Below are 21,547 nucleotides of genomic sequence, written 5' to 3' on the forward strand. Positions count from 1 at the left end.
CCCTGCAGGCGGCGGGCGGGCCTCGAGCGGAACCGAGGCCGCGCGGGGCCTTCAGAGGCCGTGAGCCCACTTTGGTCCCCTGGCCGGCCCCATCCCGACGGAGGGACCGAGATCGGACCTGCCGCGGAGCGGGGACCAGGGGACCGGGCGTGGGGACGGCGGTGCGTAGTGGGGAGCGACAGGGGAGCTGTGCCTGACTCCTCTGCAGGGGCGATTCGCCTCGGTGTGGCCGCGGTCACCCGGGACTTACGCCGACTATGGCTCCCTCGCGAGGACTGATTCACACGGATGATTCACAAGTAGGGAATGCGGGTGCCCCGGGCCCAAGCCCGGCTGAGAGGCGGAAGGGGTCTCGGGGCACGTTGGGGAGTGGGCGGACCAGGGCCCCAGGGTAGCAGCAGGCCCCTGACCGAGAGCAGGGCAGTGTCCCAGTCACACAGGTGTCACCAGCTCCTCGTCTCCCTCTCAGCCCCCGGTCCCTCCCTTCCCAGCGGGGCTCGGGCTCCTGATACCCATCTGGGTGAGTCCCGTCCTGCCAGCCAGAGAGACCGGCTGTGTCAGAGGCAGGCAAACAACTATTAGGGTGGGGAGAGGGAGCCCGCAGCGAGCCAGGGCAGCGACCGCGAGCTTCGGGGGAGAGAGGCCAGCGAGCCCCGGAGCATCCTAGAGAGAGCGGGGCTTTCCCTGGGAAGCCTCCCTGCCCCTGCCTAGCCCCCTCCTCAGGGACTTCGCAGCCCGACAACTCAGCCCCGCCTGGTCCGCCGCGCCCCTGCACCGAGGCGGACTGCCTGCTGCTGTGGCCACCGCTGCCGGGGCATCCTTCCTTCCTCCCCACCATGGCCGTGTACCGCGTGTGTGTGACCACGGGTCCCTACCTGAAGGCTGGCACGCTGGACAACATCTCTGTCACTCTGGTGGGCACTTGTGGAGAGAGCCCCAAACAGCTGCTCGATCGCCTGGGCAGGGACTTCGCCCCTGGATCTGTAAGTTCGAGAGAGGGAGGAGGGACCCCTGAGACCCCCTGGGCAGGGAACCCTGAAGGAGGAGAGGGTCATTCCCCCAGGTCATTCCTCCAACCCTGCAGAACTCAGGTGCTGACCTCCTCACCGTCCTATTCTGGTCTCTGGCTTTCCTGGGGAGCCCATCCATTCTACCCAGGCAGGGCTGTGAAGAAAGAAGGGGGCGGTGCTGGGGGTCAAGAGAACTCTACCTGCTTTCTAGCTCCTCCCATCATCCCGTGGTGGGCTGAGGGCAAGTCACTTACCCTCTGTGAGTTGGGGGGTTTTCCTCTTCTCTGGAGGGGATCTGCTTGCCTCGGCCAGGCCCCACGACGCCAAGGAGGCTGCTGAGGTCCAGGATCTACTCTGCTCAGTCGCCCTGCCTCTGGGAGCTGTGGCCGCCTCTGCTTGGTTGAAGGGGTGCCTTTTCCTAATTCGTGCAAAGGCCCTGTGTGGCTTAGCGGCCCTCAGTTTATATGCCAGAGCAGGCGCAGATGCACGCTGGCAAGGTCGAAGGATGCCCCCTCTGTCCCTCCCCTCTCACCTGCTGGCTTCTTGGTCCCCCCAGGTGCAGAAGTACAAGGTGCGGTGCTCCTCCGACCTGGGCGAGCTCTTGCTGCTGCGTCTGCACAAGGAGCGCTATGCCTTCTTCCCCAAGGACTCCTGGTACTGCAGCTGCCTCTGTGTCACGGCCCCCGATGGCACCCGTTCCCACTTCCCCTGCTATCAGTGGATTGAGGGCTACTGCACCATAGAGCTGCGACCAGGAACAGGTGGGCGGGAGGCGGGGGCTGGCCTGGGCTTCAGGAGGCATCCCTGGGGGTCAGGGGGTGGGGGCCTCCCTGAGCCCATGCTGCAAGGAAGGCAGGTGGGGTGGGGTTAAGGTTAGGGTAACTGTAATCCAGAGCTCTGAAGTCGATGCTTTCTGAACAAAATTGAGCCTCTAGAGCCCTGGAATTTCAGCAGGGAATTTCTAGGCAGTGTATGCCCCTCTGGGGACGCAAAGACTAGACACACACGCTCTTAGCCGCTCACACGACTCACAGACACAGACACAAGTGCAAACATACAGAACTTCGAGTTGCTTTCGGCCGACTCCCTCTGCGCTCCCCCAGAGTGAATTTCTCCTATGCCCAGAGCAGACTTGAGCTGAGAGCAGAGTCACTGGGTGTCGACAGGTGCAGAAGCTGGAAAGGCCTCGCCGATTGGCCTCGCCGATGACTACTATTGGCTTTTCTGGTGTGGACGATGTCCCTGTGACGTGCTCTTAGGATTCGCCCTTGCATCTGGGGGGCCTTTCAAGGATGCCGAGCTCGAGCTCCTTCAGCCTCTGGACCCCCACCCACGTCTCCTGAGCTGTCTGATCCCAAGAGGCATGGCCAGGGCTGGTCCAAGTGTTGACACGAGTGTTGACAAGTGTGGATGAGAGGTGAAATCTCGGCCCCCTAGCGGGTTCTTTATCCTAGCATTTCCATCTGTCCACCGCTTCCCAAAATATATTCATGCATCAGTCATTTTTCAAGAGCAGGGCTTGTACACAGTGTCAGAGCACCACGCTAGGTGCCGGGAATACACAAAATGACTAAAATGTAATTTCTGCCCCCAAAGAGTCCTGGGAAGGAGGCAAACATACAGTTAGGATGTTCGTTATAATTTTGGAGTGAGGTTTCCTTGAGTTCCTTCTGCTGATGAATGTGCAGAGAACATGGGGTATCCCTGTCACTGAGGTGTGGGTTCAAGGTTAGGGCATTCAGACAAGCTTTCCTGGAGGATATGTTGTTTGAAAAGACACGTGTATGATGAGTACTTTTCATTCCCCACAGCAAAAACCATTTGTCAGGACTCCCTTCCCCTCCTTCTGGACCACAGGAGACGGGAACTCCAGGGTCGACAGGAATGCTACCGGTGAGGGAGGCCTAATTTGACTTCTTTCCCCACCTTTATGCCGATCTCAGCCTCCATCAGACAGTCGCTAACTCTGACCTCAGATCCAACCTTGGGGTCCCAGCTCCAATCAGGACCTCGTGTAACCCTAACTTTCATCTGAGCTTGACCCGGAGTCCAGACCCAGAACACCAGTACCAACAATTGTCCCAATAGAATCAGTGAATCCATACTCATCCCCCTCCCCCAGCTGTCCTTGATGGCCTCCGGATGTCAGACATGACCCTGGCCTTGACTGATCTCAGTCCAGCCTCAGCCTCAGCGTCCCCCCCAAACCAGCCATGATCTTAATCTCAACGCAGACCTCTCTCTGAACCTGTCTGGATGTTTGCGTTATCCTAAAATGCTACCCCCACCTAAAGCCTAGTGTCTTCAGGGAGAAAATTCTAATTCTTCATCACCTACCCCAGAAATTGGGTGGTTTCTAGGAGGTTTTTTTATTATTATTATTATATTTTATTTGACAGAGAGAGACACAGCAAGAGAGAGAGAGAACACAAGCAGGGGGAGTAGCACGGGAGGTGCGGTGGGAGAGGGAGAAGCAGCTTCCCCCTGAGCCCAATGTGGGACTTGATTCCAGGACCCCAGGATCATGACCTGAGCCAAAGGCAAATGCGCAATGACCCAGGCACCCGGTTTATGTGAATTTTAATTTAAAAAGCTGAAGTCTATGTTTAAGTTTGACTAGCCACCCCTGACCTCTTTCCCCCGGAAGGTGGAAAGTTTATGCCCCTGGCTTTCCCGGCATGATAGACGTCAGCAGCTTTGAGGAGATGGAGACAGACAAGAAGTTTGCCTTGACCAAGATGACACCTCGAGCAGACCAAGGGGACAGGTGAGGGGGGACCCAGGCTGGGGAAGAAGGTAGAGGGACGTGAAGTGAAGGCTGGGAACATGGGGCCCGGACAGCCGGGAACGAGAACTGTGGCGGCAGTTCAAGAGTGAGGGGTGGAATGGGCAGGGGTGGGGGGTGACCTCGAGGGTCTGGCAGGGATGTGGCTTCCAGCGGACAGGGTTGGGCAGGAGTGCGGAGCCAGGGGAGGAACCAGGGAAGGAATGAAGAGGAGTGGGCTGCAGGTCCATCTGACCGGTGTCTTTCTGTCTCCCTGCCACCCTCCACAGCAGTGGGAATCGGTACCTGCCAGGCTTCCCCATGAAGATTGACTTCCCATCCCTGATGCACATGGAGCCCAACATCCGCTACTCGGCCACCAAGACAGCCTCCCTGCTCTTCAATGCCATCCCCGCGTGAGGCCACTGCCCTCCCCACACTCCTGTCACTCCCCCTTCTGCCTCCACCCTGCCGGGCATATCCACAGCTCTGTTTCTGTCCCCCCCCACCCCCTGCCCCTGTCCCTGGCCCTTCTCTCTGTCCCCTTCCTCCCCCCTCCACTCCAGTCTTCCCCTTCTGTCCCTGGTCTCCTCCACTCTGTCCCGGTCTCCCCTTCTCTGTCCCCAATCTCCCCTTCTCTGTCCACGATCTCCCCATCTCTGTCCCCAGTCTCTTCCTTCTCTCTCCATTCTCTGACTCCCCATCACCTCCTCTTTGCTCATTTGTCACCCCCGGTCTTTCCAGTCCTCAAATCTATGAAATGAACGAGCCTCTTCTCAGTGCAGAGCTTGGTCCCGGGCCCTGTAGGTGGGACCGTGTTAAACAGGACAGGGAGGCTAGGTCCTAAAGCTTTAAAGGAAGTGAAGTCAGACCACCTTGTGTTCAGATCCCAGAACCCACACCTTCCAGCTGAGTGACCTTGATCTTCACGTGGCCTCTAAACCATGTCCTCATTTGTTAAAATGACAGTAGCACCCTTACCTGCCTCGTAGGTCTGGGGGAGAGTAAGTGAGATGACACCCAGCACAAAACATCTCTCAGTGGATGTGACTGAGTGTTAGGATGTCATCTTCCACCATGAGGAGCTCAGTGTCCCTAGGGAGATGTGTGGCACAGCTAATTAGGAACCAGAGGGGCCTTTAGCAGCTGGAGTCCACAGCTGCAGCTCTAAGTGTGACTTTGGAGGGGGTGCCATCGACCCTCATGTCCAGAGTCAGCCTGGGGCCAGCAGGGGCCAACTGGTGGCTCTCGGAAAGGCAGGTGGGACGGAGGCGGCTTTGGGCCATGAAAAGGAGAGGTGAGCAGAGAGAAGGCGAATCCTGGGCAAAGTCAGGTTTGTCTGGAGGACTGAGAGGCTCGGCTGACCATCTGTGCAGGGACTGCCTTAGAAGGCCCAGAGGAGTCTGGGGCAAGGGGCTGGGTCCTCTTCCTCGGGGCTTCTGTACCTGATTGACTGGAAGAAGGACTAGTGGGAAGAGGGCAGATGTGGAGTGAGTGGGGAGTCAGGGAGTGTCTGGGCTGGAGCACAAGGTGGTCACAGGTGGCTCGGGCCTCAGGCCTGGGCAGGGCTGAGGGATCAGGGTCACCTGAGCTGGTCCCCAGATGGACATGTGGGTCTAGGCAAGGGAAGGCCCGGAGACCACTAGGACAGCCTGTGTGGGGCTCAGAGGAGGGCCCATGGGCAGTGGGGGTGGGGGGGCACACATTTCGCAGCCACTGGGGATCCGTGGAGGGCAGGGGTGGTAGCTGGGTCTCAGTGTGGGACAATGGCACCAGGCCCTTGGAAAAGGAAGATACTTTCTTTCTCCTTTACTGCCTCTTTGCTTTCTGCCTTTGTTTTTTTTTTTTTTTTTTTTTTTAAATTTATTTTTTGACACAGAAAGAGAGAGAGAGAGATCACAAGTAGGCAGAGAGGCAGGCAGAGGAAGAGGGGGAAGCAGGCTCCCTGCTGAGCAGAGAGCCCGATGCGGGACTTGATCCAATGAACCTGGGATCATGACTGGAGCTGAAGGCAGAGGCTTAACCCACTGAGCCACCCAGGCACCTTTTTTTTTTTTTTTTTTTTTTAAGACTTTACTTATTCATTTATTTGAGGGAGAGAACAAGTGGGGGATAAGGGCAGAGGGAGAGGGAGAAGCAGGCTCCCTGCTGAGCAGGGAGCCAGAGGCGGGAGTCTATCCCAGGACCCTGAGATCATGACCTGAGCCGAAGGCAGAGGCTTCACAGATTGAGCCCCCCAGGTGCCCCTCCTTGCTCTCTGCTTTAATACTGAGCTCCCACCGGTGTTTCCCCTCTTTGGGGCCTTACAGAGCAGGTGCTCGGCAAATGCTGTAGACCGAGAGTGGCTCGGGGGACACTCGGGAAGTTGTCCCCGGGGTTGTGAGGTCATGGCGCCCACACCCTTTGGGCACCTAAGCATGTGTACCCTTCCTCCCTCCCCCACTGCTTGCTACAAACCCACCTGGTAGGCGGTGCCTTCCCTTCCATTTGACTCAGTGCAGTCATTGAGTGATTATTATGAATCAGTATGTCGGGCCCAGGCCAGTCCTGGCCCTAAGGGGCTCACAGTATCGTGTGCAATAGAGGGTGGCTGGAGGATGTGGACTTACTGTGTCACGCAGGGAAGGAGGAGGGTTTTTGTGGAAGATACACACCAGGTGGGTGTTTACACGGCATCTGGCTGTGCTCCGTGGCTTGTGTCTTGTTCACAAGGCACACAAGGCACACAAGACTGTGTCTTGGCTAGGTTTGATCGAAGGTGGAGAGGACGGCCCAGTTCCAAAATATTCAAACAGTACAGACACCCACAAAGTGAAAAGTGCATGGTCCCCCCTAGTCTGGCGTGCAAAGTACACCTCTGGTTATGATGTGTCACGAGAAGGCTGGGACTGCTGGTCGGGACTGCTGGTGGCAGGCATCCTGGCCAGACAGAGGCCAGAGAAGGTCCGTGACTAGATGGAAGCTTGGAGAAAGGCCAAGGCTCTGCTGAAGACTGGCTGTGTTCACATATGGACCCACCCCTGCAGAGCCTCAGTGGGCCACTAGACTTTTCTCAAGGGCGCAATGATAGGCACCTCTGATCAGGACATTGACCTGGTCGGGTCCCTCCAGGCCTCTAGGCTGGGGGGCACAGTGCCCCAGGCAGCCCTGGACCCCACTGTCGCTTCCCCTCCTCCGCAGGTCCTTGGGCATGAAGCTCCGTGGGCTGTTGGACCGCAAGGGCTCCTGGAAGAAGCTGGATGACATCCGGAATATCTTCTGGTGCCACAAGACAGTCATTTCGGGTGCGCAGAGGCAGGCAGATGTCCATCCTCCCCCCCAGCCCGTGCTCGGAGCCCTCCGCCCCATCCTGGGAAGGGGCCCTCTTTCAGCCCTCTCACGGACACCACGGAATCGCAGGCCAAGGGGCTCCTGGTTTCCTGGGCGACCACCTCACAGATTCCCCTTAGGAGCTCATGCCACCTCCCCTTCCTCTGGGAGGGGACAGGAATAGGGGAGTGAGGGCTGAGAAATACTCTCCCTGCTAGGGAGACAGTCAAGGGTTAGATCTTGGAAAGTGGTTTCCAGGCCAAGCAGCCCCGTCTCTTGCCCCCCTAGAGTACGTTACAGAGCACTGGTGTGAGGACCCCTTCTTCGGGTACCAGTACCTGAACGGCGTCAACCCCGTCATGCTCCACTGCCTTTCCAGTTTGCCCAGCAAGCTGCCCGTCACCAATGACATGGTGGCCCCCTTGCTGGGGCCCGACACCTGCCTGCAGACAGAACTAGAGGTGGGTGAGGTGCCATTATGGACAAGGGATGGGCGTGGCAGGGAGTGGTGGGATGGCTGTGTCTGCAGCCCGCATGGCAACTTTGAGTTGGAGCAGATGGGGAGGGGGGGTGGATGGGGCTGGGCATGGCTGGGAGCCTGAGGGAGGCTTGGAGGATGGTACACGTGAGCAAGATGGCATGGAAGAGAAGACCCTGCCTGTGTTCTGGGGCCTCCAAGATTCACAGTGCTGGGGCCCAAAGAAAGCGATTTTAGGACAGGTGGAAGGAAGGCAGTGCCTCTGGATACAAGAGGAACAGTCATGGAGAGCAGAGCTTGGAGGGCCTGGGGGGAGATGATCATCAGTCTCTCCGGGGCAGCCAAGCCCTCAGGCAGCCTCCAGGAGGCTGGAGATGGGGCAGTCAGTTCTCAGGTCATTTTCCTGTTGTGGGATATACTGACAGGGTCACTGAGTTGAGAGAGCAGGAAGGACCAGATATGGGGGGGCCTGGGAGAGGAGGCCAGCTTCCCCAGGTGGGAGGTGCCGCACCAGGGACTCAGCTGGACCTCATTCCGAACATTCTGGGGAGGGCGGGGTACCGAACTCTGGGCAGAAGCGCAGGCACCGAGCATTACTGAGGCCCCGGCTGGGGTGGGAGTGGGCGGGGGGACAGAGAGGGCAGCGCGGGTCGGAGGGCGCTGTGAGCCTCTGTGTGCCTTCCCCAGAGGGGGAACATTTTCCTAGCCGACTACTGGATCCTGGCCGAGGCCCCTGTCCACTGCCTCAACGGCCGCCTCCAGTATGTGGCCGCCCCGCTCTGCCTGCTGTGGCTCAACCCGCAGGGGGCGCTGGTGCCCCTGGCCATCCAGGTGAGCGCCCCGGCGGGAGGCCGAGGCGGGAGGCGGGGGCGGGCTCAGGAGCACGCTAGCAGTCTTGAGCCTCATCCCCTTATTATTCTGGGGCGCAGCTCAGCCAGACCCCCGGGCCCGACAGCCCCATCTTTCTGCCCACGGACTCTTACTGGGACTGGCTGCTGGCCAAGACGTGGGTGCGCAACTCCGAATTCCTGGTGCACGAGAACAACACGCACTTTCTGTGTACGCATCTGCTGTGCGAGGCCTTCGCCATGGCCACGCTGCGCCAGCTGCCGCTCTGCCATCCGATCTACAAGGTCTGTGGGCCCCCCCGGGCGGGGGCCGGAGCGGGCGGGCCGATTCGGCCTGCTCCCCTGACCTTCGGCTCCTGTGCGCTCATCCCGCCCGCAGCTCCTGCTCCCCCACACTCGCTACACGCTGCAGGTGAACACCATCGCGCGGGCCACGCTGCTCAACCCCGAGGGCCTAGTGGACAAGGTGCGGCCTCCGCCCCCCGCCCCCCGCCTCTGAAGTCCCGCCCCGAGGACGCTTTGCCCCGCCCACAAGCCTCTTCGGCTCCCAATCCCTCCTCGCCGTCCCTGCCAGCCCCAACCCACAAGCCCCGCCCATCCCGCCGGTCCCCCGACTTGCCCCGCCAACGAACCCGGGCCCCGCCCCCTCAGGCCTCCGAAGTCTCCCGGAGGTGGGCAGGGCAGCCGCGCTGGATCGCTCCCCCCGCGGCCTCTGCGCCGGCGTCGCGACTTTCTTTCAGTTACCTGATATTTAAGGAATTTCTCCCATGCGCCTAGTAGGACTGCCGCTTCCGAGGCGCGCGTCAGTCCCCGTGGAGGGGTTTGATCCGTGTCTTGGACTCCTTGATTAACACCCTTAGGGCTGAGTCCCTAGTCTCGTCTCGTCCCCAAGTCCCCAAGCCAGGCTGTGTTGCGTGTTCTCAGGTCACCTCGGTTGGAAGACAAGGCCTCCTCTACCTCATAAGCACGGCTCTGGCCCATTTCACCTACACCGATTTCTGCCTTCCGGACAGCGTGCGGGCCCGCGGCGTCCTGGCCATCCCCAACTACCACTACCGGGACGACGGCCTAAGGATCTGGGCGGCCATTGAGAGGTGCGGGGTGCAGGCCCGGGACCCTATAGCCAGTCTGGCCCCACCAGGGCCTCCTGGCTGGGGCGGGGGCGGGGCAGTGTGGATCCCTGTTCTCATGCTGGAGAGTTTAGGGCTGGATGTCGTGGGTGCATCAGGTCACCGCAGGGAGCTCCCCCAGGGCGAGAATTGGAGTTGGGGTCATCGATTAAATGACTGCTGGCTTGGGAGGGGCTAGGTTGTGTATGAACACAGCAGCAGAGAAAGGAGAGAACAGGGTGTCCAGAGGAACTGGGTGGGGAGAGGTGCAAAAGTGAGGTGTGGGCGGGGGCCCCCAGGCTCTCCTCAGTGCACTCACCACTCCCAGACCCCTGGGGGGGAAGGAGGCCCAGAGCACCCATGGCTCAGGAGTCCCCAAACCTGGGCCTTCGGGTTCCCTCTGGATCTGGGGGCTCCCACTGGACTGAGGTGGGGTCTTGGTGGACACTGGCTGTCTGGCTCTCCCTAGCCTGAATGGTACTGGGCTTTGGATTTCTGGCCAGGCCCAAGCCCAAGGTCTCCCCCGTGGCACTAGCATCTCTTTCCTGCAGCTTTGTCTCAGAAATCGTGGGCTACTATTACCCCAGCAATGCATCTGTGCAGCAAGACTCGGAGCTGCAGGCTTGGGTCGGCGAGATCTTTGCTCAGGCGTTCCTGGGCCGGGAAAGCTCAGGTATCCCATCCCCCACCCACCAGCTCCCAAAGACCCGGTGTTCCCTCTGGCCTCACCTGTTACCTGGTTCTTATTTAGGGACAAGCCTTTGAAGTGCATCCTATCATTAGCCCCGCTGAACAGATGAGGAGCAAGCATACAGAAGGCTTTGCAGATAGGGGCAGAGGCGGGATCCAGAGTTGGCTCTCACGGTCTCCAAAGTCCTTGCTCGCAGCCACTGCTCTGTGACCCTCTGGTTTTTCCTCGATCTTTACTTGAGCCTGTCCATTCACTGCTGCTTGTGGAGCTAGGTGGATGTGTCCCATCACGTGGTAGGAGCTGTCTCCAGCCTCAGAGTTTGAGGATTCTGGAACCATCTCTCGTACTTCCTCATGCTTGTCCCACCAGGTGGCCCCTCTAGCCACCAACCTCTTTCATTTCTTTTGGCCTCATGGAGTGACATGGTCTTGCTGCCCCCTTGTTCTTCCCTACTAACACCTAACACTAATGTCCCCCCTTCTTCTGATACTGCCCGAGAGGCTTTTGAGACCCACCGACACGACACCAGTGGCCCCCTCTGCCACGACCCCACCCCAGCTATTGGCTTGTCCCAACTGGGTCTGTCTCCTCTCTACCCTCCCGTAATGGAGTGATCCCTTCTCCCATGTCCCCTCTGCTGCTGATTCCAGACTTGGAAAGCGCCCTGCCCCTCATTCCCTGAAGAACTTTCCATTTTTGCTGCTGTCTCATTGTCACCCTTGAGACCAGCACAGAAAAACTACCAGCTACAGGTTCTGAGACTTCTTTTATCCCTTTAAACAACAAATTTTAAACATAGAGAGTGTAATGTATCAAACACCCACTCACCCACCGCCCAGATTCAACAGGCACTCATTTGATTAATCTCTTGCTTTTGTTTATTGCTGAGTTCTTGTAAATTATGCCCATTTCCTATTTTATTCCAAATCAATAGGCAGCTCCAAAAAAAGGTTTTTCTATGGAACCACAATACTGTCATCACGCTTGACAAAATTGACAATAAACTCCAATATGGACCCATAGAGGGAGAGGCAGACTCCCCATTGAGCAGGGAGTCCCACACGGGGCTCGATCATGACCCTGAGATCATGACCTGAGCCAGAGACAGATGCTTAACCAACTGAGCCACCCAGGCACCCCCTTTTGGGTCTTTTTTTTTTTTTTTTTTAAGATTTTATTTATTTACTTGACAGAGAGGGAGATCACAAGTAGGCAGAGAGGCAGGCGGCGGGGGGCGGGGGGTGGGGTGGGGTGGGTGGGAAGCAGGCTCCCTGCTGAGCAGAGAGCCTGTTGCGGGGCTCCATCCCAGGACTCCGAGATCACGACCCAGGCCCCTGAGATCATGGCCTAAGCTGAAGGCAGAGGCTTAACCAACTGAGCCACCCAGGCGTCCCCCCTTTTGGATCTTTAAAGGATGAACTGCCCTTGCTTTGCAAGGCTATTGTTAATCCTGGGTTGACCTGATCCTGATGGCTTCCTTCCCCTGCCCAGGGCTTTTATCCACCCCCCCCCACCCCACCTTGGGGCTGTTTCTTATTTAAGACCTGGGGCAGCCGGGGGTCTAATTACTGCTGGCTGACTCCCCTATCTTACTTTATTCAACCTGTCTCTGACTCTGCGAGCTTATCGGAGTTCAAGGTGAGGCACACTCATTAATTAACTTCAGTCAGTGTGACTTTTGCTTCCATATTTCACGGGGAACAAATTAACTACAGGAGGTACATAAAAATTCCCACAGAAGGCCTGATGTCCTTTGCCTTTTAATCTCAGCCCTTCCAGGTTAGACTATCTACCTCGAAGGGAACATCCAGAAAATTCCCCCGGACTCCCAGTCAGATGCCTGGTCTTTCCCCCACTGCTCTGCATCCCGACTGCAAACTCTGAAGCCATCTTTGGCTCCTACTTTGTCTTCCTGTTTGCCTAAATCCGGTTGGGTGACCAATTCCTCTTGTCACCCTCCTGTCCCCCTATCACCACCCTATCCCATTTCCCATAGTGTGGCAGCTGCTTCTCCATAGGACTCACCGTTCCCAGCCTCTTGCTGCCCGCCCATCTGGTCTGTGGGGCCACCGCCCTGACCGTCCTCAGAAATTGTCCCCAGAAACTGCGTGGCCTGGCTCATGCCATGGCCTCGCCTCCGATAAGGACCCTCCCTGCCCCTTTGCCTTGCTGATGCCTCATTCCTTCCGGCTCTGCCTTCTTACCTTCTCAGGCATTCACTCCTGTCAACCAGTAATTACTGGGCCCTCAGTATTAAGTATTGTTCTTGCGGCTGGGGTTCGGCAGTGACCATGACAGATGGAGCTCCTAGCCTTCACTGAGCTTCCCATTCTGGCAGGGAGATTCGGAGAATCAACAAACAAATATGTCAGGGGGTGGGCTAGGAGCGCTCAGGATAAGGAAACAGCCCGTTGGGGTAGAGGGAGTTTTTTCAGCTAGGTGGTCCGGGAAGGCCTCTCGGAGGAGGTGACGTTTGAGCAGAGAACTGAAGGAAGTGAGAGCGCTAGTTCTGCGACTAACTGGTTTTCTCAAGGGGCTGACTTGATCGGGTGTGTGATTCTAAAGGATTGTCGCTCTGGCTTTCGGGGGGAAGGGTGAAAGCAGGTGGGTTCACTCGGGGGCAACATGATGGAGATCGGGAGGTGGTGAGACGGGATTGGCTTCTGGAAGTATTGCCTGATACGTGCGACATGAGATAAAAAGAGGAATGAGCACACAGAGCCACCAGAATGGGACCACGATGGGCAGGACAGGTCTGGGGAGTGTGTGAGGGAGGGACCAAGCATCAGGGTTTGCAGGTGAGCTGTCTGAGAGGTGGCACAGACACCCATCTTGGAGCATCAGGGGGCACCCGCAATTATGCCCATGGCTTCATCTAGAATTCAGGGACCAGGCGGAGCGGGAGGTGTGAATTTAGGAGTCCTCGGCCCTTGGGAAACTGTCAAAGCCATTGATTTGGACGAGAGCAGTGATGTAGGGAGGAGAGGACTCCGAGCTGAGCCTGAAAACGCCTTTTTCCTCTGTCATCTTTTTCCTATCCAGAGCTCACCCACTCTTCTCTTCCTGCAGGGATGCCTCCCCTAAGCGCTTCAGCCCCAGGGTCGGTTTCTGCCCTGCCTGGGCTCTCCTCGGGTTGCCGAGCCCTGGCCTTGGAGCCCCCTTCTGTTTGATCACTGTGAACTTATGAGTAATGCACTCTGGTCACCTGCCTTTGTCGCTAAGCCCAGCTGTTGTGACATTCTGCCATTGGGTGCTTGGACAAGTCTTGGTGAACTGGGTAGAATTAGATCATTAAGTGCTGGGGCACCTGGTAGTTCAGTCTATTGGGCATCTGGCTCTTGGTTTCAGCTCAGGCCATGATCTCGGGGTTCCCGGGAACAAGCCCCATGTCAGGTTCCACGCTCCGTGGGGAGATTCTCTCTCTCCATCTCCCTCTCCTTCTGCCCTTACCCTCATTCTCATTCTCTCAAATAAATAAATAAATAAATAAATAAATAAATAAATCTTAAAAGATCATTAAGTGTTATCAGGGGTTGCGGATAGACGTGGGGAGAAGAGCCAGACTGGCTGTCAGCTTGAACTTGGCTTCTTCCTTGTGAGCTCTGCTGGCTGGCCATTTCCTGGTTCGATCCCAGTAGATAGCCCCTATCCTGACCCCCTTCAGAGACTGCAAACCTTGGTGATGACCAACTGTCCCTAACCTCAGCCCAGCCCTAATCTTAGTCAAAAGACTATAGTGGCCAAATGCTCAGCCCTCTCATCCTCACTCTCCCCTTGCGGTGAGCCCCAAGCTGCCCCTAGGAATCCCGTCCCCTCCCTCCACACCCTTTTCCCTTCCTCCCGCACCCAGGCTTCCCACACCGACTGTGCACTCCAGGAGAGCTGGTCAAGTTCCTCACTGCCGTCATCTTCAACTGCTCCGCCCAGCACGCCGCTGTCAACAGTGGGCAGGTTAGGTGGCAGGGGGGCAGGCTTGGGGGCACTGGGCTATGCAAGGCTGGGCTCAGCTCTGGATGTGAGGCCAGAGTTGGGGTTGAGAGCAGGGGTGGGTCAGGGTTGGGGTGGTTTTACGATTGCAGCTGAGGTTGGGTGGTGACTGGGTGGGGTGGAGGAGTGAAGGGTCAGTGTCAGATGAGGTCTGGGTGGAGTGGAGTTTAGGCTTGTAATGGTGACTCCAGCTGGTGTTTTGTTGGGAAGAAAACCTATATATAGGGCCTGTCCTGGTAAGGACACAGCCAAGGGGAGTATCAGGCCTCAATGGGTGGCATGCCAGCTCTTTGGTTCAATTCCTTCCTTGGTGATTCACTCCACCTAGTCCAGGAACACTGGGTGGGGAGTGACAAGGGGTGAGCCTCCTACCCCACTTCTGGAATTTTCTATCCTGTACACCCTCCCCCTTCCCTTTCCTCCATCCCTTCATTTCTTAACTGCGAGACGTGGGATGGTAGGAGCAGGATCGGGAATGATGAAGGAGCTGGTTCTCCCCCTCTGGCCAGCTGACTCAACTGGGGTGGGGTCTCTACAGCATGACTTTGGGGCCTGGATGCCCAATACCCCATCATCCATGAGGCAGCCTCCACCCCAGACCAAGGGCACCACCACCCTGAAGAGTTACCTAGACACCCTCCCAGAAGTGAATGTCACCTGTAACAACCTTCTCCTCTTCTGGTTGGTCAGCCAGGAGCCCAAAGACCAGGTGTGTACGGGGTATGGGATGGGATGGGGGTGGAGGTTTAGAGGGCCTGGGCAGTGGCAGTGGTGGTAACTGTTCCGGGGGGCTTGGGGACCGAGTGCCATCATTTATGCCCATTGCTGAGCTTGTCTTGGGTTCCTTGGTTTCTTTAGGAAATGATAGTTGATCCCCAAAGACATACATTGAAACAAATACCAGTTTAGTGGCTGGGGCACAATGTCTATCAAATTCGCCAGTTTACCAATCCACTCACTTATCTGTCTGTTTATCCATCCATCTATCTATCCCACCCACCCATCCACCCATGTGTCCATCCATCCATCCACCCATCCACCCATCCACCCATCCATCCATCCATTGATCCATCCATTCATCTATCCATCCACCTACCCATCTGTCCATCAATCCATCCACCCACCCATCTTTCCTTCCATCCATCCACTTATCTATCCGTTCGTTCATCCATCCACTCACCCATCCACCTATCCATCCATCCAACCATCCTTCCATCCATGCATCCATCCATCTTTCCACCCACTTCTTCATCCACCAACCATTCATCCATTAACTTTTCATCCATTCATCTAAATATTCACCACACGTTATTTTGGGGACTCCCTACATGTCAAGATGGCACCAGGCACCAGGCATATATAGCTGAATGAGACCTTCCTGCCTTCTGGAATCCAACAGTCTAGTTGAGGAGACACACAGGGACATGAAAAAGGGCATCACAGTGTTGTAGGACTCATTGATGTACGAATGTGTACTTCAAGAGCATTTGCAATGTGTCAGACATTGGTGGGCAGATATGAACCCTATCCTCAGGAGCTTAGTCTCATAACAGAGGTGAAAATGGGGACTTGTGGAACCTGACTGAGTCTGGGCAAACCCAGGAAGGCTTCTTGGAGGAAATGACATCAAAGCTGAAACCTGCAGGTCAAGTAAGAGCTCGGCAGACTAAGGAAGGGCAGGGTTAGTTTCTAGGCAGGAGGAAGGACACAACCAAGTGAAATGAAGTGAAGGTGAGTTCGTTGGTGTGTTGGTAGGATTGCAAATGGCTTGGTGCAGGCACAGTGTTCATTCAGAGGAGGATGGGGAACCACTGAAGATCTTTAAGCCCCCCGGGGTGACATGGCTGAATCGGTGTTTTAGCAAGAGCACCTCTGTGGCTATGTGGATGGTTGAGGGGGCAGTTCTAGGCAGAAGCAGGCAAGGACGCTGTCAGGTTGGCTTGGTCAGGAGAGCAGCTCCTTGATCACCAATTACCAATATTTCTATTCACACATGGGGTCATCTGTCCCGCCTCTGCCCTCCTGGTCTTGTTCACAAGCCCTCTGACGTCACAGGAATGTCATTTCTCGTGCTTGACTCCTTTCGGTGCAGATGTATGTTATCTTCCTAACAAGTTTTAATTACCATCTCATGGCCTGGGAATGCCAGGAACTTGTCCCTGGATCCTGCTCCTTTCTGGTCCTATTTCTCAAGGACTTGGAGAAGTTCATTTTTTTTTTTTCCACTATAAAGGAAAACACTCTGTTTTTTTTTTTTTTTTAAGATTTTATTTATTTATTTGACAGACAGAGAGATCACAAGTAGGCAGAGAGGCAGGCAGAGAGAGAGAGGAGGAATCAGGCTTCCTGCTGAGCAGAGAGCCGGATGTAGGGCTTGATCCCAGGACCCTGAGATCATGATCTGAGCCGAAGGCAGAGGCTTTAACGCACTGAGCCACCCAGGCACCCCAACACTCTGGTTTTTGTTTTGTTTTGTTTTTGTCTACTTGCAGAATATTACTATTCCCAATACTTTCACTCACTCCTTCTAGCCACTGACTGTGTGTGGGACCAGCAGGTGTCAGATAATATAACTCCATTCTGACACTCTCTTTGCAGAGAGTGTCAGGTCCCATGAGTTCAGACTCAGTCCCACAAGATGCCAACCCCCTCTGATGCCACCCACAAGCCTAGGTGCTTCTGACCCACCAGCTAAAAATACAACAACCCCTCACCCTCAGCCCCAGGTTTGGTCATTTGCTGTACCAGCTCACAGAACTCAGGGAAGACCGTTTACCTACTAGATTACTGGTTTATTATAAAAGGACATAGCTCCAAACAGCCAGAGATGCGGTCGGCAAGGTGTGTGGGAGTGGGTGGAGGGCTGACTGGCCCTCTCTGGCTTCCCTGCCCTCCCCATACCTCCCCATGTGCACCAGCAGGGGAAACTCTCCAGTCCCCTGCTGCTAGGGTTTTTCTGTCTCCTTATTACCTAGGTGCCATTGATTGAATCATTTGACCACTGAGGATTAAGTCAACTTCCAGCCCCTCTCTCCTCCCTGGAGGTTGGGGGTTGGAGATGAAACTTCCAACCCTCTAATCACAAGGCTAGCTTTCCTGGCAACCGCCCCCATCCTTAGGGGCTTTCCATAAGTCACCAAATGAAATGTAAACTCAGGTGTGGTTGAAAGGGCCTTATTATGATAACAAGATACTTTTAACACTCAAACGCTTACAAAATTATAAGGGTTTTAGGAGCTCTGTGCCAGGAACGGGAGGAAGCCCAAATGTATGTTCCTTTTTTTTTTTTTTTTTAAGATTTTTATTTAGTTATTTGGCAGAGAGAGAGCAAGAGAGGGAAACAAGCAGAGGCAGTGGGAGAGAGAGAAGCAGGCTGCCCTCGGAGCAGGGAGCCCAATGTGGGTCTCAATCCCAGAACCCTGGGATCATGACCTGAGCTGAAGGCAGATGCTAATGACTGAGCCACCCAGGTGCCCCCCTCCAATGTACATTCCTTACTGTAAACCACAACATCATGGTGGTGAGGCATGATAGGCAAGAGGTTGAGGGTGGAGGGCTCCTTCCTAGAAGGCAGTGAGGGGTCTAACCTAGAAAATTACAACAATAGCAAAAAAAAAAACAAACAAACAAAAAAAAAAACAATAACAGTAGCTATTGCTTCTTGGGGGATCCAGCATGTCTCAGTCATTAAATCAGATGCCTTATGTATTCTATTTTAAAATACGAAGTAAGTAAGGAGCTTTGTTTAAAATGCTTAGTACAGTGCCTAACATATAGGTGTTCAATAGATGGTAGTTCCTTTTTTTTTTTTAAGATTTAAAAAATTTTTTTAAAAGATTTTATTTATTTATTTGGCAGAGATCACAAGTAGGCAGAGAGGCAGGCAGAGAGAGAAAAAGGGGGAAGGAGGCTCCCTGCTAAGCAGAGAGCACGATGCGGGGCTCAATCCCAGTACCAGGGCTCAATCCCAGGATCCTGGGATCATGACCTGAGCTGAAGGCAGAGGCTTTACCCACCTAGGTGCCCCCTTTAAAAAAAAAATTAAGTAATTGGGCACCTGGGTGGCTCAGTGGGTTAAAGCCTCTGCCTTCAGCTTAGGTCATGATCCTAGGGTCCTGGGATGGAGCCCCCGCATCGGGCTCTCTGCTCAGCAGGGAGTCTGCTTCCCTCTCTCTCTCTGCCCACCTCTGCCTCTTGTGATCTCTGTCAAATAAATAAATAAAATTAAAAAAAAAATAAGTAAAATTAAGCCCGACGTGGGGCTCCAACTCACAACCTTAGGATGAAGAGTCACATGTTCCACCAGTGGAACTGGCCAGGCACTCCAAATGGTAGTTGCATTTTACAGGGAAGAAAACTAAGCAAGTTGGTTCAGAGACACTAAGTACATTGCGCAAGGTCACAGAGCTTTTAACCCAGCCTGTCATGTTCCTGTGTTCTCCTTTTTGGACAGCTACACTATCGTTTTATTTATTTTTGTTTATTTATTTGAGAGAGAGAGAGAGATCACAAGTAGGCAGAGAGGCAGGCAGTGGTGGTGTGGGGGGGAGGTAGGCTCCCTGCTGAGCAGAGAGCCTGATGCAGGGCTTGATCCCAGGACCCTGAGATCATGCCCTGAGTCAAAGGCAGAGGCTTAACCCACTGAGCCACCCAGGTGCCCCTACACTATTGTTTTAGGAGTTAGATGTCAATCCGGTAAATAAGACATAACACTGATTCTTTGAAAAGACCAATAAAATAAAAGAAACCAGAGACAATCCCAATCAAGAGAGATGAGAGACAAGAGAGACCAATGTACAACATTTGGGAGGAGTGGAAAAGCAAACAGCCAATAATTGAGAAGGTTGAAGAAATTAAAAGAAAACATGATTTGCAGTTTTGGAAATTGAGGTGAAAGAGATGATTTTCTAGGAAAATGATAAAGAAAAATTGACACCAGAAGAGATGAAAACCACACATAAATGGAAAAGGGTGTAAGAGGCCTGATCCCCCTCCTTGCAAAGGGGGGTTCTACTCAACCTTCAAGGACCAAGTCATTCCTAAGTCACTCAAACTTCTCTAAAGTATAGGAAAAAAGTGGACACTCCCCAAATCATGTTACTGGGACCCTTGATACTTGCAGCTGGCCAAGGTGATGCTGTTAAGAAGGGAAGTGGGTCTCTGGTAGTAAGTCCCAGTCCCAAATCCACACTTCCCCCGGTGTGACCCTGGATGTGTAATCAGGCCTCTCCAAGCCTCAGTTTCTTTATCTGTGAAGTGGGAATGATAAGAGCACCTGTCTAACAGGATTGTTGCGCTGTCATGGCAGTCCATGTCAAGGGCTTGCAGCGTGTTAGCTGTAATTAAGAAAATGAAATTATAAACGTGTTCCACTTAGCTGCAAAGATCTTAAAAATACATCATTAGCCAATGAAGGCCAATAGTACATAGTAAGACAATAATATGCCACATTGAGGTCTCGTTTATTCTAGGAATGAGAGGAATGAGAGGTCGGTTCACCCTGATGAAATCTAACGATGTAATTTATTACATCAATAAAGTAACACCATATAATCATCTCAATACGTGAAAGAAACATTTGGGAAGTACAGACAGTCATTACTGATGAACACTCAGTGTAAAGTGAAACTCCCATACCACCTTTTAAAGATTTTATTTTATTTGCTAGGGAGAGAGCACATAAGCAGGGGGAGCGGAAGAGGGAGAAGCAGGCTCTCCCTCGAGCAGGGAGCCCGACGCGGGGCTCGATCCTAGGACTGGGATCATGACCTGAGCCAAAAGCAGATGCTTAAAGACTGAGCCCCCCAGTGCCCCTGGAGGGGACCCTTAAAGATGTCTGGTCCAAGGCCTGGCTTTCCAGTGCAGAAACGGTCTCTGAGTAAGACTGTTAGGCAGAGGGCTACCAGCAGAGGGAGCACTAGCCTCGGGCTGACCATTCCTGCCCCTCGCCGGCCCTGGGTTGCAGGGTGTCGGGTCTGCTCTGGGCAGCAACCTGGAGTGGGGAATAGCAGCTTGGATGGTCTGAGTTTGCAGTGGCTGTTCTGGGTGAAGCCCTTGGAGCCATCGTGACTGTGCGGTGGCCAACGTGGTCCTTCACTCTCCTTCATCTCATCCCCAATGTCCTCCGGATCGCCTCCCGGTTTTTTTCCAGCGGCCCCTGGGCACCTACCCGGACGAGCACTTCACAGAGGAGGCCCCTCGGCGGAGCATCGCCGCCTTTCAGAACCGCTTGGCCCAGATCTCGCGGGAGATCCGGGAGCGGAACCAGGGGCTGGAGCTGCCTTACACCTACCTGGACCCTCCCCTCATCGAGAACAGTGTGTCCATCTGATCCCCACCTCTCCCAGCCCTGGAAGAAAGGCTCCATCGCCAGCACAGGAGGAGGGCCGTCTTGTCAGGGTCCTCTCGTTCCGGGTCAGCGGGACTTTCGGTGCACCTGGGGCCTTTTCCACCCAGGGTGGCGCTAGCTTCCTATAGGTGGGCCCTGAGCGGTGAGGTACCTGCACAGCAGCCTCCAGGGTGAGAAGCCGCTGCCTAAGGTCGAGGGCACAGCAGGTCCTTCGAGAGAAAGGCAGCCCTTCACCCCGTGCTCTACTTGGGGGCAGGCTCCTAACTTCCCTCTCCTGTGGGAACCTACCTCCTCCCATTGAGAACCCCACAGGGACTCTGAGCTCCCCCTTCCTGTACACCCCCCCCACCCCCCCACCCCACCCCGTCTTCAAACTCTTCCTCTTACTTTGTCGCTTTTTCCCCTCCGGCTTTCCTCCAAACCTAGGACCCACCAGTCTAACTTTCCTCTCTGGAAGAACCTGGAAAACGGGCAAGAAAAGATGTATGGCCTGGGTCTGCTCTGGGGTCCCCGGTGACCCCATCAGCATCTTTAAGGGGAGCTTCCATGGACGTCTAGCTGCAGGCCAGGGAGTCTGGGTGTGTGCGGGGACCCTCTCCAGCCCTTGTCCTGTCCCCTCCCTGCTGTTTTCCTGTCCTTGAGCCCAGTGAATTTAATAAAGTCCAACATATTTGGCTACCATTTCATTTTTGGTTTGGGGTGTGTGTGTGTGTGTGTGTGTGTGTGTGTGTGTGTCTGGGGTGGGAGGGGGTGGGAGGAGGAGGGAGCAGCAGTGAGTTCTTGGACCCTCTGCTCTGGAGACAGGGGCCTCCCAGCTCAACCCAGCGCCTAGCCAGGCCCCGCCTTCCTGCCAGAGTGTGTCACCCATCCGGAGGCGAGGGGATATCCAGACTCACAGGGCTGATAGGAAAAAAGCAGGTGCTTTGCAAACCCTGAGAACCAAGCTTCTGGATGTGGGGTCATTAGCGCTGCCGCTAGGATCTGGTTACTTTTCTGGATGCA

General features: G+C 55.0%; 1 protein-coding gene across 3 annotated transcripts; it reads left to right on the forward strand.

Moving 5' to 3' along the window:
* The first annotated feature begins 526 nt into the window (after nucleotides 1–526).
* Nucleotides 527–21,220, forward strand: ALOXE3 (arachidonate lipoxygenase 3). 3 transcript variants are annotated; one of them, XR_009348082.1, is made up of 16 exons: nucleotides 710–983; nucleotides 1,567–1,771; nucleotides 2,822–2,903; nucleotides 3,658–3,777; nucleotides 4,065–4,190; nucleotides 6,955–7,058; nucleotides 7,372–7,544; nucleotides 8,249–8,392; nucleotides 8,491–8,694; nucleotides 8,789–8,875; nucleotides 9,334–9,503; nucleotides 10,070–10,191; nucleotides 14,060–14,160; nucleotides 14,735–14,905; nucleotides 20,348–20,610; nucleotides 20,972–21,220. XR_009348082.1 is itself a non-coding variant. In XM_059149304.1 (15 exons), exons 1-15 carry the CDS (start codon nucleotides 837–839, stop codon nucleotides 20,525–20,527), a joined length of 2,136 nt encoding a protein of 711 aa, XP_059005287.1. In that variant the 5' UTR covers nucleotides 527–836; the 3' UTR covers nucleotides 20,528–21,220. The 3 variants fall into 3 exon arrangements, 2 of the variants coding, with proteins under 2 accessions (XP_059005287.1, XP_059005288.1); XM_059149304.1 differs by having other exon boundaries at nucleotides 527–983; nucleotides 20,348–21,220; XM_059149305.1 differs by lacking the exons at nucleotides 710–983; nucleotides 1,567–1,771 and adding an exon at nucleotides 2,144–2,427 and having other exon boundaries at nucleotides 20,348–21,220.
* Nucleotides 21,221–21,547: the final 327 nt, after the last annotated feature.

The sequence above is a fragment of the Mustela lutreola genome, chromosome 15 (genome assembly GCF_030435805.1).
Source record: "Mustela lutreola isolate mMusLut2 chromosome 15, mMusLut2.pri, whole genome shotgun sequence".
In the NCBI taxonomy this organism is placed as follows: Eukaryota; Metazoa; Chordata; class Mammalia; order Carnivora; family Mustelidae; genus Mustela; species Mustela lutreola.